The sequence below is a fragment of the Lissotriton vulgaris genome, chromosome 8, assembly GCF_964263255.1.
Source record: "Lissotriton vulgaris chromosome 8, aLisVul1.2, whole genome shotgun sequence".
Classification (NCBI taxonomy): domain Eukaryota; kingdom Metazoa; phylum Chordata; class Amphibia; order Caudata; family Salamandridae; genus Lissotriton; species Lissotriton vulgaris.
The window spans coordinates 1,192,693,796-1,192,709,010 of NC_141696.1; the positions used below are offsets into that span (position 1 = coordinate 1,192,693,796).

Consider the following 15,215-nt stretch of genomic DNA (forward strand, 5'->3'; position numbering starts at 1 on the left):
GGGTGGTGATATTGATAAACCCTCTTGATGCTATTTAGCACAAGTGGTGGTTCCATGAGGGTCCACCATTTTTTTAATCCTTAGTATTATTTCCATTTTCTATTTTGTTTACAGAGCATCGCCTCACGCCCTGAGTTGTTACCAGGAGCAGTGGGTAGTCCTCCCCATTGCATACGGGTAAGGGCTTTGATACATTGCCTCTCCACATAATATGTGTTGAATATTTCATTGATTGAAGATGTTCTCATAAATACAGACAGCACATGTGCATTAATTTCTGAGTCTATCTTGCTCTTTTTTTTCTCTTTCAACAGGTGTTTACCAAACATCCCTGTAGTGCCTACCAAAAGTATTACACAGGTATAAGTTGGTTGTATCGTTCCAATTGTATTGGCAATTTTTTATGTTTCAGTTTTTACTCACTTATATTTTGCAGTAGTAGTAACAACCAGGTCCTAAGGAAGGCCAGGATCAATTTATGATCAAGATTGCTTTGACCATCGCGCTCGCACATTTTTTCAGACCGCGCTTACACTACTTATAATCCTTGACACCACGGAATACCTAATAAATGTATTTTCTCCTGGTAGTCAATTTTAATCACTCACTTTACACACTGCATACAGCACTTTCACCACACTGTTCAATGCTCCATCAATCTTAGGAGAATTAGCCACCGGATCATACTAAAACATCTGTGTACTCCTCCTAAACACGTGCTAGGAGTCGTAGCTTCTTGGCGGCACTAGGTTGCAGCCAAGAGGAGATCCCAAATGATGAAGCAGGCCACCTCGGTGGGTGATGTGATTCCGTCCTCTTAAATAGGTCTCCCCTAATTTACATTTTTCTGTTGGATTGCCTGTGTTACTATCTGTACTCTTCTAAGAGACCCATGGATTCTGTGTTGGTGGTATATCAAAATGCGCCCCATACAAATAATTTACTCTGCCTGAGCCTTTCTGTTTTCATGTTGTACGTCCTTCCCACTAAGTTGGATACAGGCTTGTGTCCCACTGTAATTGCTTCTTGCTTTATTTAGTATATATTTAAGCAAGCGCATATTAAAACCCCTGTCCGGCTGGACAGCTGTAAAATATAGAACTGATTGAGTATATTTATTGTTTACTCACATTAACCCTTGTCTAGGGACCAAGTCTTTAAAATAATTGATTACCCATGGTCCCTGACCAATTGTCTTTGGGTTTCCCTTGTCTTTTATAATATGTCCCCAGACCCAGAGCAGGTCAGATGGCGGTATAGTTTTCCATCCACTGCAATCAGCTCTGAGTGGACGGAGTTATGGCACAAATGCAAGGAGCCATGAGAGAGCCTTTTGCTTGCCTAGGTGAGCGTCGCTGGCGCCATCAGCAGTGAGCACCACAGGAAACTCCTCAGACCAGACAGAAGGTAGTACAATTAAAATTCAAGCAAAGCGTGTAAACCAAAACATCTGAAGGGACCTATAATATTTTTAAAAAAGAAACATGCAGTGCTTAAAAAAAATAGAAGGCCAAATACCCAGTTTCATTCAATCTTCATGAGCCTCTCTCGAGCGCTTGTGATATTCCAGTCAAAGCACCAAATGTACCAGTGTCAGTAGTAGGGCACTGTTTACTTGATGCTCCACGAGCTTGCACACTGCACTTATTCTCTTGAAGCTAAATACTATTTAGTTAGCCTTAGGCACATTAGTCTAGTTTAGACAGTAGAAATGCTTTGGGTTTTCCTAATATTTGTAATAGTTCTTATAATTTGTATACACAAGGTTTGTGTACTGATTGTACCCAATATATAACTAATCATTATAAACACCAATTGCTGTGTGTGTCTTACTACTTATAGAGATCAGGGTAAAGGTGTCTGCAGGTACAAATACCCCCTGTAAATAAGAGTATCTCTGACAGATGAGCTTTACCTATTATAATGTAAGGAATTGATCAGAAAATACCATTTAAGTTTATGGAAATCTATCTGGGTGTGCCCCCTATTTAAGGGTATTTACAACACTATCTAAAAGTAACCTTTCCTGTACCCTTTTTTCATTCTCACTATAGACTGTCAAGAAACATGGGGGCATATTACCAAGGTGGGCGATTTGTGATTATCGCCGCTTTAGCAGCCGTTTTCGCCCTATTAGCAAGCTGTCGCTAACAGCAGTTAGCGACAGCTTGTAGGCGATAGGCGATAGCGAGTGGTTTGGGGCCCACTTTGCATGTCAGCGATATTTATCGCTAATGACATGCAAAGTGGGCGTACCCAACCTGTTAGCGATTGAAAGCAGTCGCTAACGTCGCTATCGCCTATTAGCAAGGCAGGCGTAGCGATGGAAATATTCGCGCTAAGCGAGAATATCTCCAAAAACTAACGCCTGCTCAGACCAGTTCTTAGCCATTATATCCAATGGGAGTTGGATATTATGGCTAAGTCCTCATTAGCGATAATGCGTGAATATTGCTGGATTACCAGCTATATTCACGCATTTCGCCGCTAACGCCGGATATTATATCGCTTTAGAGATAAACATTGCTAATAGCACGTTATCTCTGCGATAATATCTGGCGATGCTTGGCGTTAAAAAAATATTCGCTAAGCCCATTTAGCGATAAATATCGCTAGTTGTTTGTAATATGGCCCAAAATTAGATACAATACTCCAGAGTGGCAATCTTTGCTCAAGATTGGATGTGTTTTGTATCCGTTGCACATGCCTTGCGTCTATTTCTTGCTTTCCCCTCTTACTGTGTTTCACCTGCCCACTGGAGCTTTCTGGTTAGTCCGTAGATTTGCTATTTGGTTTGGTCTGAATACAGGACTGCAAACAGAGCCGATTTAAAAAAAAACAGTTTTCTGCTTTTCAGTGCAAGATACTGTCCCCTAGTAAAACTGCAACAGAAATGTAGAAGATACTAGTGTTCTTCGGTGGTTTCACCTCTTTTCTTATACAATTTGTTGCCCTTTTCTCATATATAATTTTACTCTAATTTATAATACTGTTATGATAACGTTAAGCAGTTTAGTTTGTCTGCAACCAGGATTAGACTGGGACAGAATATAGGCCTGGCATCAAAATAGAAGTGGCTTGTACAGAGACCCATATCTGGGCATACCTGTGACACTTAGGGAGGTCCTGGCCTGGCAGTTTAGGCTGGACTGTTCCAGTCAGAGCATGGTTAAGTTGGATATGCACATTGCTGGGTCTAAACTGAGTTGGTAAGGTGTGCAAAATAACAATAGATTGGGATCCTGCCCTAGTGATCTCAGTGGCTGGGATTAATTCAAGAATTCCATTTATCACTTTTTTGTATACTATATTAAATTCCAACTACTAGGGACTAAGAACATGAGCTAGTATGCCACATCAGTTGAAAGATCTGACTCAGGACTATTCTTATTATCAGGTTATGCTTTTCCTTGCACTATGGGCCTGCACTGCCTGATCAAAGAGGCCCTTTGCAATGGTTAGCGCTGGTCAGAAGTTCAGACACATTTCATATTTAATATATGAATTTGCCACTTGCAATGTAAAGTGTTGTTTCCTATCCTGGTTCATGAGGGGACAAAGCCACAATCTGTGTGGCACATAATTATGATAAAAGGTATCAAGTTAAAGGTATATAAATAATGTTTCCTTGCTAGAACAGAACACAATAATATGTACATACGAAAGCACTGATTAAGTGTCATTTTTAGTTTTACTTGGAAAAATATAGGGGCATATTATCAAGGACCGGTGTTAAAATTATCGCCGTTTTATCGGCAGGAAATTGCCCATAAAACGGCGATAATGGGCTTGATAATACGCCCTTGTTAATTCCGATAGAAGCCCATGTTCTTGTGTTAACATGGACTTCTATGGGAATCAACAAGGGGGTATTATCAAGCCCATTATTGCTGTTTTATCGGCACTTTCCTGCCGATAAAACTGCGATAATTTTAACACCGGTCCTTGATACTATGTCCCATAGTGCAATAGATGCTTATCTCAAAAAAGATTCGATTTTGTGTATAACAGTTGGTGGGAATAGCAGGATGAAAATATAGAAATCAAAGGGAGACTTATTGAAAATCTTTTCAAACAAATGATTAAAATACATTAATTTGCTTACAATGTATTTAGTAATGTTACACCATAAAACAAGATCTATGCATTTGGTGATTGGACAATTTAAAACTTTAAAAAAAGAACGCAATGACACCAGAGTGAAAAAGTGACATTTATTGCAGACCAGATTGCACTTTGAGGTCCATGTTACAAATTACAGTACTGGCTTTCCTTAAATTGGACAGTTTTAAAGAAAAGGTGATACGTTAATGGCATGTCTTAATATTAGCAATAAGAAGAAAGTTGTTCAACATTCTCAATGAAGAGTATTCATGACGGTGTAGGACAGGATCTCTGTGAAGAACTCCTTGCAATAATATGTTATGGTATTCACACAGAATGTGTAGATGGATCAGCAAGAGATGACTACAATAACTGATGTTGAAGGTGCAGCTAATGTGAAACTTTCTGACCTACACATGCTTATTTCGACATTGTATAGAGCTTTGTTAAATGAATTAGTATCGATTTGTTGTATGTTATCATTTTTAAGGAACTGCTTCATTTCAGCAGTCATGCGTATATTTTATTTTGTCAATCCCACTTCAAAGGCTCTCCTTCCACAATAGTCTGTGTTTTACATCACATCCAGAAGGATACAATTATAAAATAATACCAAATGAGTTTTAATAAGCAAACAGTTTCAAAATAATCTACATGTTTTCATGGCATATATAAATATTACTGTTTTCTGCATCTGAATTGCAAGTGAAATGTGATTGCATGTCAAACAGACAAGTCTCCGCTAGTACTACAATGCAATAAAAAAATAAATCAACATAAAACAGATTCACCGCACTGTGTGCGTGTGAGAGACAGAGAGAGTATCTCAGCACCAGGTTCATTTAATCAGCTACATCGTTCACCTGATCTCAACACAGCCATATACCAATTGATTTACTTTTGCTTATACAGTTCTAGTAGCTTTGCATACAGCAAGCCGCCTATGTTGTTGTTTGTGGCATCAATGGATCGCAATACCGACTATGAACTACGTTGTCCATATTTCGAAAGAAAATATGAATGGTGTATGAATTCCCATAAAAAGTGTACTTCCTGAGTAAAAATAAAAAACTAAAATGATAAATATTTTGTACCACAAACATGTAATAATGTTCAAAACTAACTGGTGCTCTTTTGTTACTGAAGCTACATAAAAGAGTGTCATGTAACAAGGTGGATTGCTGTGTAGCATCAGGTACTCTTCACCTGTCGTCAGCAGCCACAAACACTGAATGTGTTTTAAGAAAGAGAGATAAATGACCCATATTATATTTAAGGCAGAGCTTGCACAATACAGAGATATAGTAATTGTGCATGCATACTTTAATGTTTTGATGCTAAACCCATTCTTATTAGGTTGATGGGCAATTAAGAAGACTATACCCTATTTCATATAAATATCGCTGCCAGGTTGGTCAAAAAGCAATATTGAAAGTGGTATATGTGTAAACATGTATTTCCTTAGAGGGGCTGATCTGTACCATGTACCACCGTTGAATATTGACATTCAAGGGAGTGGTTGCAGGGCATTTGTGCCCTTTCATAATATGTTATATTATGTTATATGTACTTCAAATTGTACTTGAAGAGGAAACTAAAAAATACCACTATTTTTCAACCTTAATTCAAGATCAAGAAAATGAATATATCTTTCAAAAAACCTGTTTTTGTCTTCAATTTACACATGGTAGCCCTATGCAATATGAAGTAAATACATTCTACTTGACAGATAATGCACAAGAATGTTTTTCTTATGTTACAATATGAAACGTTTTCAGAGAATCAAATCACGTTTAAACTCATCCTTCGCCATTACGAGCGTCCCTCATATCGTAAATATTGAAAGGTTAGGAGTATGTACAAACATAATAACAATTAACCGGCCTCCTACCCTCTGCATATTTATAAATATGTGTTATGACTTGCTAAAACTGAGTTCTGTCTAAGATTTGGATATAAAGATCATGTTTTACTTTTTGGTTTCATTACATAATTATATGGTTTTGGCCAGATGGTAAAAAAAATCCTTATGGGATTCTTAGCAGGATGGAAAATTAATTTTACACAAGTGCTAGTGGTTGATCATTCCCACAAATGCTTGCATGCATATTTTTTTAGAGTGTTGTACCACAGAAGAACAGACAGCTATGAACACCTGAATAAAGCGTACAGTAAAAACTGAATATTAACAAAAAACACCTTCTTTGAGGAAAACAGTTATGCGTATTTGAGTTATACTGTGCAACAGAACTTTACCTCAGCTAAACAATGCTAACATTCTAGCTCTCCTACTCTAAAGTAAAGAATGTATAGTAGCAGAAGAGGGTGTTTCTCAAGAGGCACAATGAGTATACATTAAATAAATGCTTGTTCCCATCAATTTGATATTTTCGGTATATTGTGAACACATGTAATTCAATTGCAAATTAAGAAAGAAAATACTCAATATTAAAAACTCTAACACAGCTATTGCTTAGTTCTTATAGAACCTTTTCAATGTTGAAATCCTATTACCTGTTATAGAGATTATATGTTGTAACATCTCTGTTTTTTTTTATCCATACTGTGCACACTAAAAAAATAACTTACTGCACAGTCTTACAGAAGATACTTTTAAACCAATGACAAGCATTCAAGGAAAGTGCCTTATCACTCTATTGAGCATTCTTTGAGTTCAACAACAATCTTTGGTTTGATAAGAACTTATATTAGCAGAGCAAAGAGAATCGAGGAAGTAACAGAGTGAAAAACAGGAAAAACAAACTTGCTGTTTGATAGTAACATTGCATTGTCTAGTCAACATTTTTTTCGTTGGCAAGTTTTCTTCCAAATTAATGCAAACGTTCTCACAGACTAATGTCTTCAGATGAAAATGTAAAAAAATTTAATTCATCAATGATATCATTGCGTCTCCAAAGTTGGCACTTCAGTATATGTAATATATTTTATCTTTCCTTTAGGAAAAAAAGGTCTTCAGCACCATTAGATATCTTTTTTTTTTTTAAACAGTGGAAAATATTTCCCATTGATGGTGTTCGCTCATTAGCTCCTAGTGTTTAGTGCATTGCATACGTCCGACACAACTGTTTTCTGTGCAAATTAGAATAGTTGGTTTGGATTCTATCTATTCTGTACAACTTCAAATCGAAGAGTTCAAGTACAACTGGAGCCACACAACCTGTATTTTTGTCAAAACAGCACACCATTGCTAAATACAGTATTTGAAAAGGTTTGAGGCAGTAACAGAGGTGGGTCCATGTCACTGAATGTTGGCTCACACTTCAGAGCTGTCATTGTTATAACCAGGTGGTGGCATCATGGGCTCGCTGCTGCCTGAACCAGTCTGTACTTCTGTCTTCTTAGACTGCTGTTTACGCCTTACCAACAAAATAATAATTGCTACTAAACAGATTGCCAGTAGCATAGCAGAAACTCCTCCAACAACTGAGACAATATTGACCTCTGTATCCCTGTTATTCACTTCCCTAGGTGTGATCCCATCAAGAATAACCTCTCTTTGAGGAATCTGTTTTTTGTTTGCTCGGTCAAGGGCAATGTGTTGGATATTAGTTCCCCTGCTGTTTTCAACTCCAATCTCTGCTGCAAGGGGTGGAGCTTCTCTAACAGATCTCTTCTGGTGATTCTTCAGTGACGTTTTATGGTGAACTCCTTGAAAGATCGAATGATGTTCCTCTATGCTTCTTTTACCAATACCTCTGTTTGCATTTTCCTTTGATCTAACAGTATAGATTGTGTGAATGTACCATTCACGACCTAAGGAAACCTAGGAACAAAAGATTTCAGTTATTATAAACGTGCAGATTGGAATACATGTAAATGCCCATTTAAAACTGAAACAAGTGTAAAAAAACAAGAATGTTTTACCCGTGACATAACCACATAAGGGGTTTACATATCTTTTTAATCTCAAACCAAGATCTCATCCTCAGGATAGCAGTAACTAAAGGTGATAGATGTTGTGTACTGGTCACAAACGCTGAATTAGAGCCTTTACAACTGCCAAAATGCTTAGTACATCTGTCCCTAAATTGGCATTTTTACAGACTTTCCAATCCCAACCAGTAAAATCCTTCATATTACAATTGACTGTAAAATAACAATATTGTAAAATAATTATTTTCCGCAAAGATTTTAAAGGCTGACATGCCGACTTTAAACAAAACAGTAAGCGTGCACAATATACCAAGTCAACTGGTACCACACATTCCCACCTTTACATATCGCCACAGTGAATAATCCTTGCAGGCAAAGATGTGAGTCAGCATTGGCTGTATTAGAAACTAACTGAATAGTACAGTTGGTCTTTGCATCCTAGGCATACACCGTCTGATCTTCTGAATACATTCCGTGAGATGTATTTACTTTATTTTTTTTATTTCTAAAGCACACAGTCACCAAATGTCCTCCTGGCAATGGTTGATGACAAGTGGATGCACAGAGGCTCAAGAATTTACTGTTTGAACAACTACGTTTTGGGTTTCTTTTGCAACTGTCTGTAGGGTACTTTTTTAGTGAAAGAGCAATGTGAGGCAATTCCAGATATGGGCAACCCGCACTGCAAATGACATGCCACATTTGCAAACATTAGACGTCTACTAGAATGTTGTGAATTAAATGGAGTTCACAGCTTGGCAATGCGAGTGCTAAAAGATTACCCAACTTCTAAAAGGGCTCTAGGGAGTACATTGCATACTTTAAAATGGTATGGATATCTATCAGTAACCAATGTAGCCATTGCTGCTGCCTAGCTGTGCTATACTTGCCCTCTGTTGTGGCTGTACATAGAGTGACATTCTGTAGTCATTGTAGCCATACGTGATGAAAAAGACAAAGGTAAGAAGTACAGCAAGGGAAAAGGAGAAATTGGTGCACCACTATGTGCTTTGGCCATCTATTTGATGGCAATCTTCTTTTAAAGTGATTGTGATTTGTTTGATACACTGTTAGCGTAGATTTCTAGAGAGCATGCATTAGGTTGTTACTCTTCAAATAGGGCTGAAGATACACAAAAACAACTCGCTCCATAAGTTAACTTAAATCGAATAAATTAGATCCCGACCTGTAATTGTTTCAATACTTTCAATAATGTGACAGGTCATCTTTTCATGGGTTCTGGTACCATCTCTCCATCAATGATGCATTAATCAAGGAGGTTGCAAGAGGGTCGGTACTAGGTTTTATTTTTAAGGTTTTACGTGATCAGTTGTCTACTGGTGACCGAGCGAGAATCTTAGATTTGATGAAGACAGTGGCTTGTGTAACAGAAATGCGGGTTAAGTGCAATACTCCAACATTCCTGGATTTCTGCACCCACTCCTGAACTATTATTGCCACCAGAATGGAAGTGGATATCACGGTGAAATAAACTAAACATATGTACAAGAATATCAAAGGTAAAATCACCTGGTCCACACCAGAGAGACTTACAGCTCAATGTTTATGAGCTATTTAAATAGGTTTTATTTATTTACTCACTCACATTTTATGCAGAGTAAAGTAAAAATATGAACCTTTATAACTATAAATTCTCCCCTCTCTTAATCTGGAAAAGGATAGTGAAATAATCCAAAACTACAAACCCATTTCACAAAAATATTTTGGAAAATGGCAGATATTCTACCCTTCTACTACACTGTATCCTTCACACAAATCAATCTTAGATTATGTTAAACAGAAGTAAAAATACAAAATAGTTTGGATTGCGAACCATGTTCTAAACACTTTACTCAATCACAGCACTGCAACGCTGGTATGTTTGGTTGTCAGTACACATTTCATAAGCTCAAATGGATTTGAGATTGTCCCTTGTAAGCCCATATATTTATCTTTTTTTCCCGACATTGTTCTTAAAGGCTTATTATACTCTTCATTTAAATGCACCACAGGGAATTGTTGGTTCTGGCTTCGGTATCACTCATATTCTTACAGAAGAGGATTTTCATTACAAGGCATCTCTACAAATGGTGATCAGTTACCCCAGTTTGTCTAAATGTGGGTGACGTTCTGAATCAAGGGAACACAACTGCCTCTTCGCCTGTTGCATGAGAAACTAATCTGGTACATATAGGCACATTTGAGGAAACCGGCATGCGAGTGAGGTCTAAAGATTGGATTCAAGGTAAACCCTCCAGAGATCTGAAATTCATCATACGATTGATGACAATAAACAATAAACATATGCTGCATTTCTGTAAACATCCCCTTGAAGGCAGAGTTCTGAGTATTCATTCTGATAAGGTTTGTGTAGTCTCTGTAGTCTAACCCGTTAGTCCTAAAAAAGGTTGGGAATCTCTAATCTGCACTCACGTGCTACAACCCTGCATGGTCACATATTAACAAACTTTAGGAACGCCAAAAGGGCCTCATTTATAATATTTTGACTCATAGAAGCGCAGCAAGCCTTCTAGCTGTGCTGCCGTGCGTCAATATAAAAAGGCAGGAATGCACTGTATGTACAAGATACGGTGCATTCCTTACCTTCTCCCCTGCACCGGCGCACAAACAGCAGCCGGGCGCCAGCCCTTGCGTTATTTTGAAAGGGTGCCTGCGCTGAAGGGATGACTGTTTATGAGCAGGAAGGTGTCCCTTCCTGCACAAAACAATCATTAAAGTCACTTACCTCTTTCTAAAAAGAGGAAAAAATGAGGAGAAATTAAAGTATTTCCCCTCATTGCACCTCCTTACACCTCCCTTAGGGGGGCGTAGGTTTCTAACGCAATCCCAGGTTTACAAAATCTTGTAAATCTGCGAATGTGTCAAGTTCCCTGGATGTTGCGGGGGAACACCCGCAGCAACTTCCATGGAACACCCCTTTCACGCAGTTATTTGTAAAAGAGAAACATATTTACAAGACAATGAAAAGTCACACAGGGTGACTTTGAATCACCTTGTAATAATAATGTTAGCAATAATTTAGTGTCTGAATTCTGCATTTTAATACTCTTGATACAGGGGGCTTATTTACAGGCCCCTTGCATCCCCTTGCGTCACCATTGCGTCACTTTTTTTACAGAATGGCGGCACATAAATACACTCTACCCACTCTACCCACTTGTATGCGTGATGTACAGGACCAATGTAATAGAGGGCAAGGTAAGTTTCCCACCTTTTCACACTCCCTTATAATGATACTGATACAGTAGACGATGCCTCACTCAAAATTGAGGCATCACCTCTATATTTTGATGCATTGCTGGAGTTGGGCCAGTTTTCACGCCAACTCCAGCAATGCGCCAAAAACCCTTAACCATGGTGCGATGTGTCAGTTTTCTTGCACCTGCAGAAAAAATCCTTGCGCCACCATGGATGCGCTGTATTTACATTTCCCGCAGGGAATGTGGTTGTGTATGAAGTTGACATACACAACCACACTCTCCCTGCAGGAAATATAAACTTATAACAAGTAAGGTACAGGAATCAAATATGCTTTAACATCTGCATTCTTGTTGTGGTGTTGTAAGTGTGGACCTGTATCCTGCAGCCAGTATAAATGCATCTACAGATGTTTTCCCATATCAACTTATCATACTGTGATGCGTCTTCATGTGGTTCAAAGCTCTGATAATCTTATAGCTGGAGGCAAGCATCAACCATCTGCCTCAGCTTTCAATAGGTCTAATATTTTATATCACCACTGTATGCACCAGGTTGGAAAGCCACACCCTCTGCTCTTGGGATTGGCTCGGTGCTTCTGCTCACCTGAAATAGAGGAGTGGAGTCCACTTTAAAGCCATCAGATCCAGGCTGTCTAACTAGAGGCAATCCGTCAGGTTCATCCACTGCCAGTTTTGCATTGAACGGAACCGCTCCAAAGGTGGTGGCCTGTGTCTCCGGTTGCGCTTTGTCCTAGATAACAAAGGTGATTGAGGCAAGTTGATTTGTAAACTCTTGTCTGTAATAAATTATTACATTGCCCGTTGATAGAAAGACACAAGTAATTGGGCTCTTTGAGGTTTAGGGTGAGGTACAAAGAAGAAAATGGAAAAACATTTCAAATCACCAATACACATAGAAACGCCAGAAATGTAATTGTGTATATGGAATTTCAAGACAGCTTTAGGAACTACAACGCGTTGCGAAACAAGCACTGGCAAAACCAATAGGTCTTGCCTTTTGGCTGCGCTACTGGCTACTGACTACTGACTGTGGCAATGTTTTTTTCGGATTCTATTCAGCATCAGCAAAAAGCAAAATAATAATAAGAAAAAATAAGCATTGGTAAATTCAATAAATTTGGCTATTGAGAAGTTATATTTTTTACTTGTTTTTGAGCTGTGTTTGGGATTCAGTTAATGAATAAGTGATCATGAAAATGAGTAAGTGGGCAGAGGGGGAAGGGATAGCAGCATACCAGGTAGAGGGTGAGATAGCAAGAAAACATTTGCACTCTTATGGAGTACTGTAACAAACAATCAGTTCCCTGAATATAGCAGTGGAAGGAAACAAACCATCCGTAAGTATGGTAAAGAAGCTAGGCTCCAGTTGGCGATGTAATTTATTCAATTGAGGAACATGAGTAATTATTTGGTGTTAATGTGGGTCACCCTAGCTTTGTGAGGTCCATTCACCTACAAACCAATAACAGTCAGTCACTGATAGGGTTAGTTAGTTTTGCTTCCTCATAGCCCTATTTTGCATTACACAATCAGTGCAAGTTGCCAGTATCTCACAGGAGGAGTACTGGAGTTGTTGGGGAGCGGTCAGTTGTATACATTTAGTTAACTATGTTACTGTGTGACTTGTTACAAAGAACTAAATACAAAGGTACCATTCTCGCCAAGTACCTCTACCCATTTCTGTGCTATGGACCAGGCATGGGTATTAAAATAGGCTAATGACTACATATCTGTCAATACACTTTCATTACCCAAACAGCATACAGGTGATTCATCCACTGTGAACTCCATTCCCGGAGAGCATGGGAAGATGGTTGAAGTGGTCAATTAAACCATAATGAGCAGGTTCTATTGTTTTAGGACAAGCAGAAGCCCTCTGGGAAGAGCATTATGGTTGGATCTGGCCATTTTATAAGACTCTTACATATAGCAGACATCTGAACTAGCCAACCATAAGATAGGGTCATTTGTAGGAAGATACGACCCATCTTGAACTGGAAGTAAGGGCAATACGAGTACTGGGTCTTCCCTACAACGAATGACCCATGATTTAGGATGCCATATTGCTGAAAAAAGGTGATAGGTCAATTTAGTGGAAGGCTATTTTCTGTGCCTGAAAGTCTTGAAACGTGCACCAATCATTTTCGGAATTTACTTGTTAAAAAGCAAAGTTGTGTTCAAAAGCATAGTACTAGATTCTGGAGAACACAAGAATTCCTGTCTTTCATGAATCGGGTCTGTCCCTCACTAGACATGTGTTGCAGCCTGGAACTCTAGGAGCCCAAAGAACACCAGGGGGTTCCTGTCGGTGATGGAGAACTGACCTGTGGCAACTAGGATGCAGGTCCACTTGTGGTCAAGGAGCTGAACATATAGGTACAGGTTCCTACTTCTGGATTCTTTTTGGCAGAAGTAGTTTTAGGTTGCCACTTTACATTCCTCGATGCCAGGTGACTCTGTCACTGCTCAGCCGGTTGGTGTCTGTAAGATCTCCGTGGTCGGGTCAAGAATTGTCTCATGCGGTCTAGCTAAAGTTGGGAGTAGCATCTGCTTCGTCCCAACTATAGCGACTAGACTGTGACCCAACCGCTGGGATCATACAGACACCATGCCACACAACACCTGCGCAGACAGCTACAAGTACAGCCTCTTAGCAAACCGGTAACTTCAGACCAATAGATGATGAACCCTCTTTGGACTCAATAGAGCAGCTAGATTTATTATACAAAGCCCTTGAAAAGCCCCAGGATTGCATGCCACGTTGGCGCAAAACATGTGTTGGCTCTTTCTGATGGCGGTCCGTCCTATGATGCGAAGAATGAAGAAAACCTATAATCTCCAGCGTCTTTTGCATTTGTTTGATGAAAGTAACCAACTTGCCTGAGTTTACTTTTGTACTTATGAAATGGAATAGTGTAAAAATGATTATATCCTCGCTCCATTAAAATATACTCTACTGGAAGAATTGCCTCAGTGTGGGGATGTACTTTGCCTAGAACTTCAGCGCTGAATGCTAACCCACATATGAAATCATACGGCTACATGCGTGCACTCCATTGCTCCCCTGCTAGGTTAGTGATATACAAGTAACACTATATAAACATATTATCTATAAACTGTAATCCTTGGTGGATTTTATTTCACCAACCTCCACATGACACTCTAAAAAGGAGCAAAACTACATACATATGGGCGAGGGCGTAGTCAGAGCTGAGGTTCAAACTCAGAGTGAGCACCGTGTTGTGACATGTCTTGTACAGGGCAGAGGGATCCTACTTGGGGATGTCAATCCTGCATAAGGAGTGTCTAAGATTTAGTGCGATCAAGTGATGTACTCACTCATTCCAGTGTTGAAAACCTACCAGAATCTTAAACTGGTACAAAAGAGACGGGGAATCAGCCAGGCAGCCATATTCAGCATCGACGGGGTTGTATTTGGGTACATAGCCATCAGACCCAGTGCACAGAAAAACTTTCTCAATAGTGCAATGAAACGAGTCTCCCAAGTTCTGCACAGGATCCACAATCACACGCCCAAATATTGGTTCACCTGAAACACAGACATATTTCATGAGAGTCTTCTACATATTACATTTTAAAATATGACTGACATAAAAACAATGAGCCTCTTCGGTATTGAAGTAGACCAATGCGTTCTGGTGTGGACCCCTTACTAGTAAATCTAGCAGTGATGTTTGATGTGACTGGGATGAATATACGCAACCAGATTTACAAAGTTTCTGCGTGTGTGAACTTACATACAAAAAAACTAGTGTGAGCTTCAAAATTCCCATATCCCCATAAGGATCAACAGGAATTTCCTCCCACTGTCTGTATCTGCTCCAGGGGACTATACACCTGTTTAAAGTAGTGATTCTACAACCAAGGACAGGAGAGGGTCTTTCTGCCTTTCAGAAGAGTCACATTGTCTGCAGGTCCAGGATGGGAACCTACGAAGAAATCGTTTGTGAATGC

At 39.2% G+C, this 15,215-nt stretch overlaps 1 protein-coding gene across 1 annotated transcript in view; it reads right to left on the reverse strand.

Annotated features, from left to right (window-relative positions):
* Nucleotides 1-4,200: 4,200 nt before the first annotated feature.
* FREM2 (FRAS1 related extracellular matrix 2) overlaps nt 4,201-15,215 on the reverse strand; it is a 639,092-nt gene continuing 628,077 nt past the window's right edge. The window contains exons 22-24 of the mRNA XM_086935067.1: nt 14,603-14,790; nt 11,824-11,970; nt 4,201-7,888 (exon numbers count right to left, since the gene is read on the reverse strand). Coding sequence (XP_086791193.1) covers nt 7,379-7,888; nt 11,824-11,970; nt 14,603-14,790 — 845 coding nt within the window. The 3' untranslated portion in view covers nt 4,201-7,378. The remainder of the gene's footprint in view (nt 7,889-11,823; nt 11,971-14,602; nt 14,791-15,215) is intronic.